The 12,762-nt window shown below is 46.5% G+C and overlaps 1 protein-coding gene across 1 annotated transcript in view; it reads right to left on the bottom strand.

Moving 5' to 3' along the window:
* The window catches only part of LOC146822234 (porwaprin-c-like), a 153,682-nt gene extending 149,491 nt beyond the window's left edge, over positions 1-4,191 (bottom strand). Inside the window, exon 1 of the mRNA XM_085609440.1 lies at positions 4,016-4,191. Within this exon, the coding sequence (XP_085465566.1) occupies positions 4,016-4,103 (88 nt within the window). The 5' untranslated portion in view covers positions 4,104-4,191. The remainder of the gene's footprint in view (positions 1-4,015) is intronic.
* Positions 4,192-12,762: the final 8,571 nt, after the last annotated feature.

Raw genomic sequence — 12,762 nt, 5'->3', positions numbered from 1 at the left:
GTAAAGGAGTTTTTAGGGTTTAGTGTGTTTGAGTGTATTGGGTGGTATTTTTAGGGTTTCGGGTGGGAAAGGTAAATTGGGTAGAAAGGGTATTTTTAAGGTTTATGGTGGTTGAGAGTATTTGGGTGGTAATTATATTTTTTGGGTTTAGGGTTGGTGAAGGTATTTGGGTGGTAAGGGTATTTTTAGGGTTTCAGGTGAGTGAGAGTATTTGTTGCTAAGAGCAATTCGAGTGTTTAGGGTAGGTCTTTATAAGTTTAGTTTCTAGGGCATATCTAGCCTGTTTTATTAGCAGATTTTAATATACAACCATTTAAGGTGATAAAAGGAAAACACAATATTACAGTAGGATTCACATGCCCTTACAGCACCTTATAGACAAACCATCTAGATGTTGGCCTAAAATTTCAAACTTCAAATTTAAACATAGTTCTTATTCCATTCCATATTGCGGTAAATGTACATTTTCTTCTTTATCGTACTCTTGCTTCCAAATACGATAATTTTTGTGTGGGTGTTAGAAATGGGGGTCTCTAGTTGGCAGAGGTAGGTACCTTTTTCCAAATAGGGACCCTTGCTTCTAGTAAGGGTAATGGGGATATACTTCTAGAATAACCCCTACTCATCCCCTTGGTAGCTTGGCACGAGCAGACAGGCTTATCTCAGAGGTAGTGTGTAAAGCATTTGTGAACACATACAGTGATACAGTGAAAACACTACAAATGGACACCACACCAGTTTAGAAAAATAATGAATCTTTAGCTAAACCAAACAAGACCAAAACAACAAAAATCCACAATAAAAAAGTAATAGAAATATGACTTCCAAATGGTAGAAATAGTTTAGTTCACAACAAATTGCAAATGCAACACTTTTCACACAAAGTACCTAGGATGCATCAGGCACACAAAAAAAAGGGTCACAGGGAAGGTGATGCGTCAATTCCTCGCTCCAGGGGAGGTGATGCGTCTATTCCTTGGGAGGTGATGCGTCGGTTTCTTACTGCATGGGGAGGCGATGCATCGGTTTCTTACTGCGTCCCCCAACGATGCAACAGACTTGGTGCCTCGATGCGATGCAATGATCCAGGATGATGCGTGGGTTCTTGCAGCCGCACAGCAGGGCGTGCGTCAGAATCGGTGCGGTAATCACAGACTTCGGAGAACGATGCACTCGATGAGGTGTACGGCGCTTTCACGAGCCACGGGCAGGCGCTGCAACAATTTCTTTGGTGATGCATCAGAAACAGGTGCAGATGAGTCACGCTTCTTGTTGTTGCGTTGCTTTTCCTGCTCCCAACAGCCAGAACAGCCGCCAGAGGCACAACACAGCTACAGGCACCTCTTGGCAGGTTATAACTCCAAGTAAGGAAGTTCAGGGGAGCTGGGGGTGAAGTCTTTGTGTCCCTGAGACTTTAAAAAATGAGATAAGCTCTTCTCCTAGCCCTTGGAGATCTTCCTCAAGAAGGGGGACACAGCAAACAGCAAAGTCTTTTTCCCTTTCCTGGCCACAAAGTAGCCACTGCAGTTGAACCCCAGACAGCAAACAGCTCAGGGGCAGTATTCCTCCTCAGTTTCTCCAGCTATTCTCTTTGACAAAGGTTCTTCTTGATTTCCCAGAATGATCTAAAAGTCTGGGGTCTGGGCCCATCTTTTTATACAGTAAATCTCTTTGTTCTCTCCTGGCCCAGGGCTCTGAGCCCAGTCCAAACCAGTTCTGGGGGAACTTTGCAAGTACACAACAACCTCCATTGTCAGTGTGAGTCCTGGCTCCAGACATACCACAGGGGGCGGGCCATCATTGTGGAAGGCAGGCACAGCCCTATTCAGGTGCAGGTGCCATTCCTCCCACCACTCCAAATGTAGGCCAGGCCTATTCAGCCTAGCGCTGACTCATCCAGACTCTCTCAAGCCACAGCACATCCCCAGCCCATGTCACTCCAAAGCCAGACAGTCAATACACATCCTAGTAGAGGCACGCTGGATGGCTCAGCAAGAAAATACCTACTTTCTAAAAGTGGTATTTTAAAGAATGTAAAAATCACGCTCACTAATAGAGGCATTTTAATATTCTGAGTTCAGGCATACTAAACTTTAACTTCCTATCTGGTTCCCAGGGGCAGTTATGCTGAACAAATGTTATAAGCAAACTCCCCATTCTATCCTATGGGAACAGATAGCTTTACAGTAGTGAAAAACGTAATTGGCAGTATTTCACTATCACTATCAGGACATGCCACACACATCAGGGCATGTCCTAACTTTCATATACACTGCCCCCTGCCCACAGGGGTATCTTGGACTTACCTTAGGGGTTACTAACGTGTATGAAAATAGTAGGTTAGGGCTTGGCAAGTGGGTGCACTTGCCAGGTCGACATGGCAGTCATAGACTTCACACAGGCTATGCAATGGCAGGCCTGAGCCACATTTTCAGGCTGCTTATGTGGGTGGCATAATTAGTGCTGCAGGCCCACTATCAGCATTTGATTTCCAGGGCTTGGCCACACACAGTGCACTGTACTAGGGACTGACCAGTAAATCAAATATGCCAATCATGGAATCACCAATCCATAACAATAATTTATGAAGGGAGCACTTGCACTTTGGCACTGAACAGCAGTGGCAAAGTGCCCAAAGCACCTATACCAGCTAAACAAATTCCAACACACAGCAAGAACACAGGAGGCGAAGGCAAAAATACAGGGGAAACCCACTCCAATGATGCCAGGTCTAACAGTGGGCATCCACGGTTTTCATAAACTTGTTTCACTAGGCATCTGCAGTGATAATCCCACCCTTTCCATGTTGCTGGTGGTTTTGTTGCTCTCTATAATTCTATATGTGGGGTTTTGAGATTGCAAATCCTAGGCCAAAAGGGTTGTTTGTTATCTATTAGTATTTATATCGTCTAACAGAGTGATTCTTAACCCGTGGTCAGTGGACGTGGTGTGTCCCCCAAAAATGTACTTAGCACATAAAAAAGTAAATATACCTAAAAAAAACTGAAAATGTTAACATTAATAACACTTGGTGTGAAGAGATTGAGATTAGGAGCTAAAAATTACATTGGTTCCTTTATCTTGATTTGGGGAGTAGCAAATATACCAAAGGAATATAGTGAGGATTGGTGACCTAAAATGAAGCACTGGTGTGTGCTGATTTAAAGAAAGCATGCATTTACATCTAAAAACACAAAATGATATGGTAGTGTCCAACATAATGTTCCATCATTTAGAAATAAAACAACATTTGAAAAAGTTTCAACCTTCCTAATGGTAATGGTTGTGTATTAAATATTTGATAACTGGTATATTTGATCTACACTTGCTTCTGTATTTTGTGTATTGATTTGAGATTCGGATTATAGACATTTCTTAGGTGTGGTCTATGTCCTCCAGTACTTTTTTGCTAGAGGTTCACAGAAGACAAAAGGTTGAGAACCGTTGATCTAACATATTAACTAGTCCCGTTTGTGGATTGATGGCTATGAGAATCACTGAAAGGATATCTGCTAACTTCCCATAGTAACTCTGCAAAACCCGGCAAACCCTGAAAGAATGTAATGAACCTGCCCTTGCCTCATTACATCTTAGAAACCAATTTGTGTTGTGCTATTTGAGTTTCCAATCTACAAGAGCTTTTGTATGTATCTGATTTGTCAATGCAAATTCACAGCAATTGACACTAGCAACGCATTAGTCCATATGTTGTAATTTTACTGCTGACACAAAGCTGTGTATGTAACCTGCCTAATACAACCAATGACAGATACCACAGAAGAATCCGTGGCTACCCAATCCACTCCGAATATGCAAAGCACAAGGACCACAGTGCTTGTGGGAAGAGATTATGTGCTATATCACAAGACATTCGATTACTATCTTTACTTATACTGTCAAAATAATGAGAATTCTAGAAGGACTATAAATACACGTTTTGAGAATTGTTACAATTTGAAATAAAGAAGAAATACTTGTCTGTGAAAATAAACATCCTACCCCTCTTTGTACTTACTGTCTGAAGGGGAAAATGATGCCCCAGGACACCCTGAGAAGAGGGTGAGAATCACCAGGAGGAGCAAAGTTCCAGCTGATCTCTTCATGGTCACCTTTCAGCTCTAAATTGATAGATACTTAGAGCTTGTTTTAATTTTAAAGTTTCACAGCTACATTTATATACAAATGAATGTGTTTCCAACCCAGCTCTCCAAGCTCATGAATCAAATATTTGCTAATGCTGCTAAATTTAGGGCACACTGCCACGGGATGATGCTACCTAAACTGGTTTATTGGCTTCTGTTAACACTTGAGGTCATAGACGCGTTTATGCTGCATTTGCTCATACACCTTCATTTCAAGAAATGATTTGCACTCATTTCAAAAGGTGTGTACATCATTAAGACAGTATCCTAAATGTATCTATGCATTAAGCCATTTATTTATATGTGTGTATTGCATAGTGCCCACATGATCCAGTTTTCAAGACTGATTTGCATATGGCTAGGTCTAAACTGAGGTGGCATTGTGGGCAAATAACCATCAACTGGCATACAGCCACGAGTAATTACCAGTGGCTGAGATTAATTCAAGCATTCCATCTATCATTTTTTGTAAATGTCATTGAGACACCTTAAGTGGGACGGTTAAGACCAGGCTTGGGTTCTGTGCACACGGTACCACTTGAATCCAGATGTACCTGACTTATCCAACCAATCTTGGGTTGCTTGTGTTCCGGTTCAGGGAGAACCTGGTCTGGCATTTCAGACTGTATTGTTCCTCTTGGAGCATGGTCAAGAGAGATTTGCATATGACTGGGTCCAGACTGAGGTGGCATGGTGTGCAAAATAACAATGAACTGCAATATGGCCCAAGAAATTACCAGTGGCTGAGATGAATTCAAAGATTCCATCCATCACGTTTTGTACACTTTAGCACATGACACCCTACGGTCACTTTGTAGCACTGTGATCAGCAGATGATATGGACAGATGCTGACCACACAAGTAATTGATTTACAGCAGTTCATACTCCACAAAGATGGGAACGAATGTGTGCTCTAATGACACTAATTTGGTGATGACCAAAAGCACATCTCAAAGACAATGCAGGTGCTGTTACTATGAACCCTAGTTCCAACAATAGCAAACATCTAAATGCTCCAGTTGAGAGAGAAATGTATAGTTCTGAGATACACCCTATACAAGTTCATGTCAGGACAGTCTACATAAGTGCTCTTAATACCACCCTTCACAGACCCCTGTCCGTCATGTGATATGAAAAAAGTAAGTCAAAGATGATAAGGCCTGGTACCCCATCCATCCCCAATGAAATCATAAGTCATTACTTGCACACACTAGCTACGGATGAGACATGGAACACAAGGATGTGCCCGTTTCAAGTTTGCTTTCCAAAGTTATTTGCCCCCTCCAAGTTTGCTTTCCAAAGTTAATTACATTTGATCTGTTTTGATCTGCTGGCACCTAGTTATCGTACTGCATGCACCATTTTTTATCAGTTCACTGCAGCTCTTCAGCAGTTGATAGAACAAAGTTCTTTGAATGTCTTCCTTTTTTAATATCTGCCACCTGTTGGGAGATCTTGCACAGATGTTGTGAATAAGAATCTAGAGGCAGGGAAGAGGCTAGAGACTGGTAAAGTATTCTGACACCTAGGAGTGCACTGTATTTGTCAGACAAACATTTTACACCAGACTACAGCTCTTCAATGAATGAACACATATGGCATTTGAAATAGTACCTGATAATGGATCACAATTTTATCGAAGAATAAAATTGTAGAATTGCAGGAAAGAATTGCATCCTACACCCCACAGCGTGACTCATCTAGGGCTTTTAAAAATGTGACCACATCTTTCCTACACCAACAGAACTCCATTGGCTCCTTTGCCAAATAGCACCACTGTCGAAATCAGTTGCATCGTCTACGAAGCGAATATGCTGGGTACTCATTCCTAATTGGCTGATACTCCCCATCTTCAGTGGGTCTTAGCACACTTGCAGACAGGACACCATAAGACTAGAGATGTAGAAGGGAAAACCATCACAAACAATGCAACATCTGTACATCCTCACATCTACTAGGACACCTCAACCCTGCTCCAATGTAGGAAAGAGATGAGGATGCACCTTCTTTATGAACATCACATCATGATGGAATCTACTTTTGCTCTTAGAAAAAGACTATCCCTCCAATTGTAAGTTGCCTTTGTCATTGCCATTGACCCTACAGAACATTCCACTGCATTTTGAGTAGGATTGTGCTGTATAATACCACCAAAATATGTAAACTACAGCCTGTGACAAAGATAGAACAAGCATTCGCATAGCCAATAGGTCTCGCCTTTGGGACCTTATAAGTGTTTAGCTGTGCAACAGTTGATGTTGTTGCACCAAGGATATTGTGCTGCATAACTAAATACTTATAAGGTCCCAAAAGCGAGACCTATTGGCTTGTTTAGTAGTCTGAGAGAGGTAAGGTGATCAGGATTTATGTGAAGAGTACTAAGACATGATCTGTTAAGGGGAAGAGCCGAATATTTAGTAAGTTGGGAACCGGTGCAGTGGTCAGAATCTATGAAGAGGAGGGCGGGTTAAGATTTATGGGGTCATTTAGACCCCAGCAGACAGTCGGAAAGCCCACCAAAGCGGCAGAGGCCACAGCCAGTCCAGCAGAGTACCACCCGCCTTATTTAAAGTGGTCTGCCTGGGTGGCAGAGTATTTTCACTGAAAGTGCTTCTGCTTCAACAACAGGAGAACTTTTGGTGAAAACATATGGCGACTTCTGCGCACTGGAAGGCTTTTCGCAAAGGTTAAATGGTCATCTTTCATTTACTTATTGTTTTATGTGGGTGTTCTAGTGGCACTGATTACGGTGAACACTTTTCTCGGACACTTCAGGTGTAAAAATGTCAAAATAATGAAGTAATATTATCACAAAATGTGCCACATTATGCCACATAGTTTGGATTTTATTGCCACCTAATTTAGTCATCCCTGACGCATAATTTAGTTCTCCTCTGCCACATAATACCAGTGGCCCTGGCTACATAGGAGCCTGTAAGCGGGGTGAGGGGTCACGCTCTCTGGGAATGGTAGAGGACGCCTGGCTCCATGAGGTCGATTGGAGGTGACTGGGGAAAGGTCCAAGCACCATTTGATGGAGGATTGACCTGTCTCCGTTGTGGGAGTTTTAGGGTCCATGAGATGAATGGGGAGTGTAGGTGCTGAGTAGAGACAACCTCTAGGAGGGGGCTCAGGCCAGCCTGGAAGAGGTAGACGTGTGTCAGGTGTGGTCGGGGGGGAGGGGTGGAGAGCAGGACCTGTCGTCAAGGAGGGGTGGTGGTGGTAAGAGTGACTCTTTTGGAGTCAGTGGTGACAGGAGTGATGGGGCGGATTGAGGCGGGCTGGCGCTGCTAGCAGGGACTGGGCCGGTCTCTGCCAGTAACGTGGGCACAGGCTGGGGGCAGAGGAGGCGGGGGCGACTGCACACAGGAGCGGGTTGCAGGAAGGTCGCAGGGGGCAGCCGCCTGCTGAATGGAGTTTAGAGGACTGAGCACAACTCATCTGGCAGCCCGGCCACAGGGGGTGGGAGCAGCGATGAGGCTCCTGGGACGCATGGACTGATGCTGCCGCACCTGTTCCACTCTCACCGCCTAAAAGCGCACGGATACCAGGGAGAGCCCGCCGGAGATGGGAGCAGCCAGCCCGCGCCCTCGGAGCAGCATGGGGGCCGCTGGCACATCGCGGGGTGCACGGTAACGCTCCTTGCACTGCCAGCCGTCGGGGTGGAAAGGACCTCGGACCTGTGCCCGAAATAGCCCCCCCCCTTTAAAAGAAGGAAATCAGCGCCGGGGAAGAGCCGGGTCGGGCCAGGTGAGCGGCTTCTCTCCATGCAGGGCGCAGATGGAGGGCTGACAGTAGATGTGGGAATCGGAGGGGGCATCATAAGGATGAGGCATGGCGGGCCGGCAAACAGGGCATCGACCAGAGAACTGGTGACCGCGGCGATTTCAAGAGAGACCTGTTGTCACTTAGGGAAGAAAGGTACCCTGCTGGGAAAATCTGTGCAGAAGCGACAGGTGCGCGAGCGCGTGTGTGGGGTGGTGCGGGGGCACCTAATGGGACGGGTGTCTGTCCGGGATTTCATTTGAAGGGAAGGGTGGCCCTGGGAAACAAGCCCTTTAATGATCTTGTGGTGCCCGGGGAAGGTACCAGATATGTCTGAGCAGCATTCCTAATGAAAGCAAAAATATACAACTTCAAAAAAATATGTAAACGCTGTCATAAATACATGCATACTTGTGTTTGAAGGAGTGTACCTGCTCTTTAATTTGGGCGTGAAGACTTTGAAAAGGCCATTAGTACCTTACCGTCTATGAAGCCTGACAGCGACAGGTAACTGACCAATCAGAAAGCAGCTTTCAACTCTAGGACATTGCTGATTTTTCTTTAAATCTGGACCCGTGATTGTGGTCGTTTTGTCCCGATGGGTTGTTACGGTATAGCCAGACTGTCCCCGGTGCATTTAGTTTGGGGTTTCTCTACTCTGCAGGCCCCAGGCCCGGCTGCAGATGTACATATGGGCAGTGGGGAACGTGGCTTTTAAATGTCACTTGTGAAGGAAGGGCAGAGAACACTTTCTCCACAGTTATCTTCCTTCCATCTTTGATTGTTGTTGCTCCCAATAAAAAGCACCTGCTTTAAGATATCACTGTTGTCAGGGAGCAAATGCAAGGAAAGAAAGGCTGCATTCACTCACACCAAGGGGGCATGCCACTTTGCGGGGCCCGATAGGGAGAAAACATCGTCAAGTTCCATGGGAAGGGGAAGATGGGTAATTTAAACAAGCATTGGCCGCGCGGCCGTGAAAGTAACGGCCGCGCGGCCGTGAAAGCGAAAGTAATAGCGATCGCGATCAAAGCGAAAGTGATCGCGATCGCTAGGACGGGACGCGCTGTGTGGAAAGCACGCGAGTGGTGCGCGCGCAGCAGTGATTGGCGGCTGCGCGCGAGCACGCTCGCGTGCACTCAAGCTTTAGGCCACAGGCAGCACTTTAAAAATCCCAAATACAAAATGTCTCTCCGAGCCAGCGCAAGCGCTGGGGCTCAGCGAGACCTAAAAAGCAAGTGTAGTAAAGATTCTGTGTATATATATATAGATCAAACACAAGGAGGTGATAAATGGAACACTGAGACTTTTCACACACCCCCAGTCACAGATCTGGGTTGAATCCATCATTGTTCTTTAGCTCACTTCGCCAACCCAGTTCAGATCCAGCCATATGCAAATCATTCCCATGGGAACAGTCCAGCCTGAACTGCCAAGCCAGATATTCACTGGACCAGAAACAAGTATCCTGGGACCGGTTTCGAGATAACACCCCTCATCAGCCAGGCTAGCTTGAATCCAGTGGCAAAGTGAGCAAGGGACCCACATCTGGGCATACCCTGACAACTTAGGGTAAACAAAGCAGACACAAGGAGATGATGGATGGAGCGCTGAAGCTTTTCAGACACTCACCCCCAGTTACAGATCTGGGTTGAATGCATCAACGTTCTTTAGCTCACTTCGCAGGGCGGTGAGTTATAGTTAGCTTAGCTAACTATAACTGTTGAATTTCTCTAGTTTTGTAAGAGTGAAACCTGAGCCTAACTATAACATCTTTGTAACCTTTGTTTTTTTTCAGTGAATTTCTAGGGTTTTTTGTATTTAATTTCTTTACTATTACGTCCCTGTAACCTTTAGTTTTTTCAGTGAATTCCTAAGGTTTTTTAAATGCAAATTCCTATCTATAACGTCCCTGTAACCTTTGTTTTTTTCAGTGAATGTTCATGTTTTTTTTAACTAGTAGTCGAGTCTGCACAGTGGTGGAGAAAGGGGTCTGGGCCTCAGACCACTTCTCAGGAATGCTGCTGTGTAGGACATACGGGTCCCTCAGGAATAAAGTGGACTCATCCCCCAACCAGTGGCACACCATGAGCCGCGTTTGCAGAGTGGTGGAGAAAAGGGGGTGGTAGCCGAAGATGACTGAGCAGTCCCTCTGTGTGGGACTTATTAGCGATAACAGGAGGGGATTGTTGGCCCCCTTACCCCTCCTATTAGCTTGAATAAGGCCCACACAGCACGATTGTTGAGACCTGCTAGAAGCCACATCCCATTTCTCCACCTCTCAGCAAACACGCCTCCTGGTGCACTACTAGTAGGGGGATTAAGGCCCCTTTGGCTATTGAGGGTCCTTGGAGGCCAACTACCCCTCCTGTTACTTCCAGCAAGTCCCACACAGTGGATTTGCTAAGAGATCTAGGGTAGCCATGCCCACTTTCTCCACCACTCTGCAAACGCGCCTCCTGACACACTTTCTAGTTGGGGGATGATGTCCACTTTAGTCCTGAGGCCATCAGGAGGCAAGGGGACGTCATCCCTGACCAGAAGTGCGCTGTGAAGCAGGTTTGCAGAGTGGTGGAGAAGAAGGCGTGGCCCCGACCATCTATCAGAAATCCTACGGCGTGGAATTTACTGGAGGTAACAGGAGATCTTATTGGCCCCTAAGGACCCTCAGCAGCGAAGGGGACTTCATCCCCTAACAAGGAGTCATGTTTGCAGAGTAGTGGAGAAAGGATGCATGTAGGCAGCTCCCTGTGTGCAAAATGTTCTTGCTTGCTCAAAGCAGAGCACACTATATGCTTTGGCATATGCCATGCCATAGCAAAAGGCAATGTCATCAGTGATGTCACTGACCATGTCATGAATGATGTAATATGTGATATCATCAGCAGTGCAATGCGGGGATGCGAGTTATAGTTAGCTGAACTAACTATAACAGGGGAATTTCTATGGTTTTGTACGAGTGAAATGTCCAACTAACTATAACGTCCCTGAAACCTATGTTTTTTTCTGTGAATTTTCAAGGTTTTTTAAATGCTAATTTCTAACTATAACGTGCCAGAAACCTATGGTTTTTTCAGTGAATTTCAATGTTTTTTTTTTTTTTTTGTGAAAATTTTTATTGAACAATAAATCAATTACAAGCATGGGCCTACAACCACCAGGGCCGGCCGCTAGATTCGGGAAGGATCATACAGAGGTTAAGACAGTAGTCGACTCCCGGGGTCCAGCCCCGTACATGACTCCGGATAGTCCTAGGGAAGCAGGATACATAGGTTTAACATAAATAACAAATAAAAACAAAAGGCGAGGCGTAAGCGCAAAAAATGTGGGTCTGGCTATATCCGGGGGACTCTACTTCTGACCTTCAAATAACTACTAAAAGGAAGGAGTAATGATAGGTCGGGGGGGGGGGGTCACGGGAGAGGAACGTCCATATTCGATTATCCCAAAAGGCGCAGGGAACCATCAAGGGTCAGGGGGACAAGGCAATATCGGTGGCCACTAGGGGGGGAACACAGATACCCCCACGATACGCGTTCCATTGCCCCCAGATTCTACCCCATGCCCCCGGTTTGCCACGAGCCACATACACGGTCTTCTCCCTGAACATGCACCAGTCCATGTTCTCCTTCCATACGGACACGGTGGGAGGCCGCTGGGAACCCCAAAGCTGCGCTATATCTCTCTTGGCAATCATGTTCCCCAGGGCCGCCCACCGAGTCTGAGCCGCGTTATAATCATTGGGCTCCCACACATTCAGGACACAGCGACGCACCTCCGGCAGCAGCACTACCCCGGTGACTTGTCCCATGATCACATGAACCCGACGCCAGTATTCCGCCACCTCGCGACACTCCCAAAGGATATGGAGAAAGGTGGCTCTGAGTCCACATCCCCGCTTACAGAGCCCGTCTTCAGAAAATCCCATCGAGACCAGACGGGGACCCGTCACATACACCCGGTGGAGAATCTTAAGTTGGACCAGGCGGAGACGGGCTGGAATGGCCACTTCCTTGGGGGACGACAGTGCGGACTGCCAGTCCTCGTCGTCCAGCTCCACCCCATCCCCCGTCCACGCCTCCCGGAGGCGCACCAAGAGGTCAGCCCGATTATTAATACGTTTTTTATAAATTAATGAAATAGTACTGTCGGGGACATGACCGTCGAGTATGCGGTCCTCGAGGGGCGAAGAAGCCGGGATATTGGTCCCCTCCCCAAAAACAGAGAGTAGGGCATGCCGAATCTGGGCGTAGCGGAAGAACTCCCTTTCCGTAAGTTCGTATTCGCTCTGGAGCGCCGCGAATGTTTTAACAGCACCCTTAATCCATAAGTCTCCCACTCTACTAATACCAATCGTGTCCCAACGTTCAAACCCCTTCGTTGTCCAAAGGCTTCCCAGGCGGTCGGAGGCAAACAGAGGAGTAGCACATGTTAAACGCTCACTCCAGCCCAAGGCTACATTGGCCGCCTTCCAGATCCGTACCGCAATCTTAGTAGGGCCCGTAAGGGTCCGTCCAGCCGAGCTGGAGTAAAGTGCCCTGTTATAGTTGCCGCCGGGAAGCAGGAATTTATCCATCTCATACGCCGGATTCAAGCCAGGCGCATACGTGGCATGGTTAATGGCCGACAGCTGTGAGGCCCAATAATACCTGCGAATGTCGGGAAGCGCGATGCCCCCGTCGTACCAGGGGAGAGTAAGCTTTGCCAGAGCGATACGCGCCCGTCCGTCCCACACCAATCTCCTCTGCAGGCTCTCCACCTCCCGAAAGTAGGACACAGGAATAACATCGAAGGAGTTCTGAAGTGCATAGAGAAATCTGGGAAGAGACATCATTTTAAACAGTGCTGCCCGAC

This window comes from Triturus cristatus, chromosome 6 (assembly GCF_964204655.1).
Source record: "Triturus cristatus chromosome 6, aTriCri1.1, whole genome shotgun sequence".
NCBI lineage: Eukaryota > Metazoa > Chordata > Amphibia > Caudata > Salamandridae > Triturus > Triturus cristatus.
Note: the sequence above shows the minus strand (reverse complement) of the source record. Positions and strands in the feature narration are given on the sequence as shown.